Genomic DNA, 8,817 nt, shown 5'->3' with positions numbered 1-8,817 from the left:
GTCATTCCCTTTCTATTATTTGATTGCTGTGTCCCACCCTCCTCATGGATTATTATTGTACAGTTCTCGACTTACATGAGCAGTTCATTACAGTTGGAGCTTTAATTGTATTTTGTGCAATACTGTAGTATGAATAAGTGAGAATAGGTAAGATTCTAGAGGGTTTTTGCAAGAGTCAGGGATATACCTTGGTGTCTTTGGCAGCAGATCCCCTGCCCTGGCACTTTGTCAGGACACCTTTGTCACTGTCCTCCCTGACCTGCACATGTCAGTGGAAAAGGTTATTTAAGCAGTGTAATCAGAGCAAAAGGTAGGGGGTGATGTGTGCGTGTGTCAGTGTGTGCTGTCTGTCACGGCAGGGCCTCCTGCAGCCGGTAAGGCACAAGGAAGAGGAGCTGCCAGTTTCTTTGGCAGCTGGAAGGAGCACTTAATAAAGGAGGAGGTGAAGGACAGGAACTGGAGTCTTTAGGCCGTGGACCTGATATTCATTTTGCAAAGGGCTGTTTTGGATGCAGACATCACTGTGCCCACATCTGCTGTCAGTAAAGGCTGAGAGATGTGAATGTGCTTTGAGCTGCATTAGCTTAAATGACTTACAAAGGTGGCATGAGCTAACTTTGATGACTGCCCAATGTGGTAAAAAGCAGATATAAGTGATAATATCTTTGCTAATCTAGATGCTAAAGAGGACAGATAAGCACAAGTCTCTTGACTAAGTGTTATGACTTAAGGGGGAGGGGACAATGTGAAACCATAGGATTTTTTATCTGCAGGGTCTTGTGTTTGCTGCCCTTGAAAAGAAGGTTCTCTGTAGGTGAGACTGGATGAATCTGTGCGGATCCACAACACCCGAGGAAGGTGTAAAGCTCTGTTCTCATCCCTCGTCTTTCCTTTTTTTAGAGAGAAGAGAAGCAGCTGGAGCTGTCCCTGGAGGCACTCATCAGTCAGGTGGCTGACCTGAAGAACTCTTTGGTCAGTTTTATCTACAAGCTGGAGAATGAGTATGACCGACTCACTTGGTAAGTAAGGAGTCCCACAGAGCTGGGGGCACTGCTGATCACTGCTGAAGCTGTTCCAGACTTGGCTCAAAGGAACAAAAGTATAGTTAAAAACCATCAACCTATTGTCAGTAGCACCATGACACATCTTCCACCAGGAAAGCAGTTGAAATCCATTAGTTTCATGCTGTCCAGAGTCATGTTAACACCTTTTGGTCTAGACATTTCATGAAAACTGGACTTGCATCTGCAGTGACTGGGAGCTTCTCGGACAAATTATTTCAGAGACCCACATACACGATAAAATGAGCAATGGGTCTTTTGCATTTCTTGCCCTTTCTGGCTCTGGTATAAACTGAGCTCTTGTATTTTGCTGGTTCTGCATGTTTTGCCAGGCAGCTTGAGAGATTTGCAAGGTGGCATTCTCTTCCTGAAGAACCACAAAGGTGTAATAACTGCAGCTTAATGAACTATACAGTATCCTGGACAGCATCTACCACTGCAGCAGAGCTTCACAGGCAGTCAGTTTTTATAGTTAATGTTACAGAAGGCAGGAGAGATGATGAATATTCCAGAGACAGCAAGCTGAAGGGGACCTCCTTGACAAGATTACCAGTTACTTTGCTTCATTATTGCTTAGTGTGGATAGCCAAGCTATAAATATTGTCTCTCTTGGCTGTACTGCTTAGGAGTTAAATTGTTCTCAGACTTTGCTCTAGAATTGCACTGGGAGAGTTAGAGATAAGGAAAGCATTGCTTCTGTGTGTATTGCTGGCGTGAGTTGACCCTGGCTGGATGCCAGATGCCCACCAAAGCCGCTCTTATCATTCCCTTCCTCAGCTGGACAGGGGAGAGGAAATAAAATGAAAGGCTCATGGGTCAGGATAAGGACAGGGAGAGATCATTCACGAATTACTTTCACGGGCAAAACAGACTCAACTTGGGGCAGTTAGTTTAATTTATTACTTGTCAAAGCAGAGTAAAGTAATGAGAAATAAAAACTAAACCTTAAAACATCTTCCCCCCACCCCTACTTCTTCCTGGGCTTAACTTTACTCCCAAATTCTCTAACTCCTCCCCTTAATGGTACAGGGAGGACAGGAAGTTGTGGTCAGTTCATCACATTTTTTCTCTGCTGCTCCTTCCTCCTCAGAGGAAGGACTTCTCATGCTCTTCCCCTGCTCCAGTGTGGGGTCCTCTCTCCACAAGGCCTGAGGTCCTGCCAGGAGCCTGCTCCAGCACAGGCTTCCCATGGGGTCACAGCCTCCGTCGGACACATCCCCTTCGTCTGGTATGGGCAGCTGCGCCGCTGCGGCCCTCCGTGGGTTGCAGGGGCACAGCCTGCCTCACTATGGTCTGTACCATAGGCTGGAGGAGAATCTCTGTTCTGGTGCCTGGAGCACCTCCTTCCTTCTGCCTGCACTGACCTTGATGTACGCAGAGCTGCTCCTCACATACTCTCTCTCTTCTTTCTGGCTGCAGTTGCTGTTGCACAGTTTTTCCCCTCTTCTTAAACACATTGTCCCAGAGGTGCTACCACCATCACTGATGGGCTCAGTCTTGGCCAGCAGTGGGTATGCCTTGGAGCCACTGGCATTGGCTCTATCAGACACAGGGGAAGCTTCTAGCAGCTGCTCACAGAAGCCACCCCTGCAGCCCCCCCACTACGAAAACACTGATGTACAAACCCAGTACAGTTACTGAAATACCAAAAAACTGTCATTTCAGTGCACTGCTTGTCATGTCCCTGTTTGCAGCATTTGAGCTATTTGCACTAGGGACTGGGATTTGTCCATGCTTGCACTAGGTTTTACTGCTTACTGTCTGGAGTAGACTGATTTGAGGAGTAATAGTATTATTTCCTCACTCCTCAACCATTTCAGTGAAGAAGAGATAAAAGCCATCTGTGGCATCCCTTTCCATGTTCTGTCCTCTTTATTTGCTTTCCCAGGCCTTCAGTTCTGGACAGCTTTGCATTGCTCTCTGGGCAGCTGAACACCTTGAACAAAGTGCTAAAGCATGAGAAGACCCCACTGTTGCGAAACCAGGTTATCATACCCCTGGTGCTGTCTCCAGACCGTGATGAGGAGATCATGGTAAGAAACTTCACTCTAAATGTTGCCCTGGAGTATCAGGAAATGCTTGTGTATCTGTTCCAGCTTGCCATTCATTCTGCTTGGCATTCCTCAGCTCTGGGTGTAGAGAAAGAGAAGGTGATGAGTACTTCTGCCTGGGAGCTGCTTTGCTGGGGGCTTTCACCTACAAATGCACTAGATATACTTTATAGGAGGTGTTCCTGTTGATAAATATGTTATTTTCATCGTGATGGGACTGAAAGAGATTGTCTTGTGTAACTGGGAGGTCTCCTTGCAAGCTCCTGGTTTTCTCTGCCGTAGCTGTGCTGTTTGTGTCAGATATCTGCATCTAGACATCTACTGGTTGTCATCTGACCAACATGGGGCGTATTACAGAATCTCTGGTGTGTGCTGGCAACATTTACTTTCTGCTTGAGTGGGAAAACATTTCAAGTGATGATGGCCATGCTGGTGGGATTGCACTGCAGACCGCTGTGGGTTGCTCTCACTAAAAAAGCAGAGAGCAAATTCTTACACAAACGGCTGGAATTTCCTAATACTGCCCAGATCAAGGTTTCCCCACAGCATGCAACTAGGCTTGTTCCAGCACCATGGCCTGTGCTCCGGTCTGGAGTTGTCTGCGTGCTCGGCTGTAGGAGGAGACTCTGAGCGTGGCTTGTCCGACTATTGCAGCGTCAGACAGAGGGGCGTGTGCCAGTGTTCAGCCATGAGGTAGTGCCTGACCATCTTCGAACTAAGCCTGACCCTGAAGTGGAGGAGCAGGAGAAGCAGCTGATCACAGATGCAGCTCGAATTAGCCCTGATGTGGCACAGGTAGGTGAAGAAGAGTTGGATACTTCTGCCTCTTAGTCCTTGGGCACAAGGTGCCCTGTAACTCTGCTTCCTTTTTGCTGTGTCCTTTTCTGTCTGAGATTTCTCTAGCTCACCCTGGCTGAAGTTTGGTTTCCTCCACAGCTGCACAAAAAGGGGGTATCCAGCCCACTGGCTGTTCATGGGAGGGGAACAGATCAGAACAGTCAGAGAAAGGCAAAGGCTAGTCTATCCCCATACTGTCCTGCCTGCATTAGCACTCTAGGCTCTGCCACCAGAATGCTTGTATGGCTACACAGACCCTGGGAGGAGAAAGCTTGTTTGTTTACCTTACTGACTTGTTCCGAGTTGGAAGTATCCTGGTGGTTTCTGATGGTTTTCGTTTTGCAGAAACAGATCCAAAGTCTGAACAAAATGTGCTCAAATCTGCTGGAGAAAATCAGTAAGGAGGAGCGTGAATCTGAAAGTGGAGGTATGTCACTGAGGTGGAATGGGGTGCAGGGTCCAACCAGCAGGCTTGAGAAAGCAGTGGCAAAATAGGCAAATCTGAAAGCCTGTAGCATAGGAAACGCTGATGAGCAGCATAGACAAAAGCAAGATGCAGGACTGGCTGTCCTGGAGCCCCCTAATTTAGAATGGGTGCTGTGGGTGTGATGTGTCCTGCATGGCAGGAAGGTCATCTCAACCCTTTGTGATAGCCCCCTTTGAGGAGGTGGTAAGTATTTACCAATAAAACATCCCAAATAACTTGGATTGATAAAAATAACTGTGAAAATGCAGTGGCAGTGAATGGGAACCTCCTTAGCTATGTTCTGAAGGAGTCCACAACATGTTCGTGTGGTACCCTCTAGATGATGGCTGCTTTAGGCTCATGGTCAGCTTTTTCTGGTTCTGACTCTGATGCTGGACATCCTTATCTTACTGGTCTCTGCCATCAGCTGTTCACTATTCTTGGGAGTGCTGTGTACAACTCTCAAAGGTACTGGGTTTTTTGTGGGGGATTTTTTGTCATCTTTGACACACATAGTGTAAGCAGGGATCCAGGCACAGGTTCTATCTGGTTTCCAGGATTAATGGTATAACTGGTAGGAAAACTTTCAGACACCATGGTGCTCATGAGCCTCCAAAAGGGGATGTTGCCATTTTTATGACAACATTTTGTTACATGCCATAGGATTCAGCATGGAAGAGCCTTTAGCGGGAACATTCTTACGGGCATGGAGGAGTTGGCTCCCTCTTCCCTGAGCAGCATATGCCCTGCTCTCAGTGGAGAAGCAGTTGGATCACTACTGTCCTTGGATTTTGCAGCTTCTTTGACCCTGCTGAGACCCTTATAGGACAGCTTGTTAGAAGCTGATCTCTATTACATGCACTGAAATAGGAGAAAAGTAAATTCAGGATGCTACTTTTTAAACTTGATTGCTAAAATGCTCCAAAATAACTTTTTTTTCTATAGGTTTAAGACAGAACAAGCAGACTTTCAACCCTGCAGATACCAACGCGCTGGTAGCAGCTGTGGCCTTTGGGAAAGGACTGTCAAACCGGAGGCCCCCTGGCTCAGGAGGATCTGTCCAGTCAGGCCAGCCAGGAGCTAGTGCCATCATTGCAGGTGCTTCAGGCATGCAGCAGGTCCCAATGTCAGGTGCACCAGCTCAGCAGCAGCCAATGCTGGCAGGAGTGCAGATGGCACAAGCAGGACAGCCAGGTAAATAAGTTGCATATCTGAGATCAGTTGAAATGCAGGGAACAAGAAAGAGGAATGCAGATACAGAGATTCTTCCTCAGTTACCTTGTAGATAAAACTGAGTAAGAGGTTTCTTTCTGGTCTTAATAACATGAGTTGGGTTATAACAGTGGAGTAACACTGGCTTAAATTGGCTTGGAGGTTGAAATGGATTCCAGCCATCCAGCTTCAGCTTCTTAACTCACACTTGCAATACCATTTTAATAATAGACTTAGTGAACATAGGAATCAATATGGAGGGGAATCACAGGAATCTGCTGAGGGGTTTGCTGTCAAATTTAAGTTGTGGGGAGGCAATAAAGGGGAAAAGTTTGAGTGTAAGGAGTTACTTAAGGTAAGGAAAGAAGAAAAACTCTCTGTAAAGAGTCACAGAAGGATTTCATACACCAAGTGACTTCGCTTAATGATAGTAGATTACATTTGTAATAAAGTGAAACACATAGGTGTAACAATTGGACTTTATATGTCCAGCACATGGATTCTAACCTAGTTACTAGTATTTGGGAAATAGATCCATGATATAATAGTTCTAGAAAAACATTAATTGGGGCAAAAACCGCAAAACAAATGTTAGGAATTACTACAAAAGGAACAGAGAAAACGAGGATATAGTAAGTCCATTGTATAAAAGCATTGAGCACCCACACCTGCGATAGTATGTGTAGTTCTGATCTCTTCTCTGCTACTGGGGATAGCTTTGGGGTAGGGAGAAGAAAGTATGGAAGCCTGTAAAGTCCCAGACTGTATACAGCAGCTCTTTCCAATGATACAGAAGGATTGATGAAAATGCACCAATGAAAGTATCAGAACAAAAGGGAGATAGATACTTTTCTGAATGCCACATAATTACACTGTAGAACAGATTTCTAACTGTGTGATAAGTAGGTAAAGTTTATATGAGATGGAAAAGTAAGTAGGTAAATTTCTGGATAAAAAATCCTGAAGATACCATTCCTTACTCCAAGTTCCTGAGCCGCAATATGTTAGTATAAGGGGTATTCTGCAGAGGTATCACTGTAGGCTTGCCCTGTTCTGGTATTTTTCCTTATATATCTTCTCCTGTCAGGAATGGGTTTGGCCTGGGGGACCTCCAGGTCATGTTAATTAGAGATTATGGATATCAATATCCTAATTGGTGTTTTCTTGACTGTATAATGACTGTTGTTCAGAAATGAGCTTGAGCAACAATATTAATCCTAAGTTAATTATGTATTTTTGTAAGAGTTAGAAAGCAATTTCCGCTATGATTTGGAAACAAAGGCAGCCCCTGTGATTCCTGGCTGCATTCCCACAAACACTGTCTCCAGGATGGGAAGACAGTCACTTGTGTACACCAAGCAGAGTGTGCTGGTAACAAGAGCACTTGTCCAGCGTCTGTTACTTGGAGGTTCCCTTTTGATAACAGCAGCTATCCTGGGTTTCCCCAAAGGTCAGTCCCACTGTCCTGCTTGTGACAGTGCCCATAGCCAAGGCTGAAAGAATTTAAGAACAAAGTTTATCCTGACAGCAGTTGTTTAGGGATTTTAAGCCAGAGTTGTTTTGAGATCAGTGGGTATAGCAGCCATCATTTGGAAGTCTGTCATGCTTCCTTCCTTTGTTTATGTTTTTTTGTTTCTTCCCAGCTATTGAGTCCTGTTCTATTTAATTAATATGTCGTTGTGTGAAAATTTTGTTGTACCTTGGACTTGTCACTCCTACCTGCACCTTTTCTGTTTGTTTTCAAGACTGGGAACACCAGAACCACTCACAGTATTCCAGCTGTGGGTGAACCATACAGTTCTGGTCACTCTTCCTTTTGGAGTTATTTCTCAACAGTATTTGTCTACTAATTGTTAGCACTGGAGTGATATGGGATCTCCTGCCAGTTCATTGCAGGCACTTGACCCTCTTTAGATATGTTTGAGAAAGTTTAATAATCCTTATTCTTTCAGCCATTTGCTCATCAAATCTTTCCTTGTCCTGCTTCACTACAGTTTTAATTTTCAGAAGTTGTCCTTTCTCTCTGTTCTAATTTGAACACACATTCCACTTTCTGAAGGAGTGTTCTTTGAGTATCCCTCTGTGCTGCTCTTTACTCCCTTTTTGTTTATTCTTCTGATCATTTTAGTTTTGTCTAGCACTGTGCACTTACTGTAAGCTGCTAGCACAATGTCTTTGAACATGCTCCCATGTGTGATCAGTATCAGCAAAGAGTAATAATGCCCAAGAGGTGGATGTGGTTAAGAGAAATTAACAGATCTGAGAGAGGCTGAGTAATTGAAATACACACCCTGACTATAAATAATGATAAATGGAAGGGATACAGGCTGTTGGGTTTGACTGTCTGAAATGGAAGTGGAGATCAGTCTGGATCCTTCTGAGAGTGCTGCTGCCAGCAATTTCTATGAGACTGAACAGGTCCTACACTCCTAACAAAGAGAAAGACAGACTTGTTTAAGATGGAACAAGGATAGAATTTGAGGGAATAGCAGGTGGACACAGGAATTGTCAGGGAGATTTCTCAACCGAGAAAGATGCCAATTTGTAGAAGAGATTGATTGTGTTAGGCCGGAAGCTGGAAGATGCTGTAGCAGGAAAGCCTAGTATGATACCTGGAGTGGAACAGGAAAAGCCTAGACAGGGTTATTGTGAGTCCTGCGTGCTCCTGAGCAAATGTCCTCTCATATAGCTGATTTTCTTTTTCTTTTTTTCTCTCCAGGAAAAATGCCAACTGGCATAAAAACAAACATCAAATCTGCCTCAATGCATCCATATCAGAGATGAGCTGAGGTGAACCAGGCCCAGGGAACAGCAGTTACCAGCATTGTTCCTGCTGCAGCCACCACACCTGGCTTGTGTGGAGCTGCTAGTGGCCATGTCTCCTGGACACAAGTACTTCTCTTTTCAGTCAGAGCAGAGGACTTTGCTTCTGGTATTGATCCTCCTTTCTTAAATTCTGGCCTGGAGAACAACTACCCTTTCCTGATTCAGAACCTGAAAAGCTTCTTGGAGCTCTCTGCTCCTTGTTTCTGCTTGTTCACTCGCAGTGTTTTCTTTACTCCCTCTTGTTGAATAAAGACCTTGTTATGCACACTGTGAGACACCGGTGTCCATCTCTTGGGTTATAAAGACTCTGATTTCCCTTTAGGTAAGGCTGCAGAGCAGCTCCAGTCTAAAATACACAGAAAAT

The 8,817-nt window shown here is 44.9% G+C and overlaps 1 protein-coding gene across 1 annotated transcript; it reads left to right on the top strand.

Annotated features, from left to right (window-relative positions):
• Nucleotides 1-916: 916 nt before the first annotated feature.
• Nucleotides 917-8,479, top strand: MED8 (mediator complex subunit 8). Its single transcript, XM_010017827.1, has 6 exons — nt 917-972; nt 2,950-3,094; nt 3,767-3,907; nt 4,295-4,376; nt 5,361-5,609; nt 8,347-8,479. Exons 2-6 carry the CDS (start codon nt 3,092-3,094, stop codon nt 8,409-8,411), a joined length of 540 nt encoding a protein of 179 aa, XP_010016129.1. The 5' UTR covers nt 917-972; nt 2,950-3,091; the 3' UTR covers nt 8,412-8,479.
• The last annotated feature ends 338 nt before the right edge of the window (nt 8,480-8,817 follow it).

Source organism: Nestor notabilis, unplaced genomic scaffold, assembly GCF_000696875.1.
Source record: "Nestor notabilis isolate BGI_N333 unplaced genomic scaffold, ASM69687v1 scaffold20087, whole genome shotgun sequence".
NCBI lineage: Eukaryota > Metazoa > Chordata > Aves > Psittaciformes > Psittacidae > Nestor > Nestor notabilis.
Note: the sequence above shows the minus strand (reverse complement) of the source record. Positions and strands in the feature narration are given on the sequence as shown.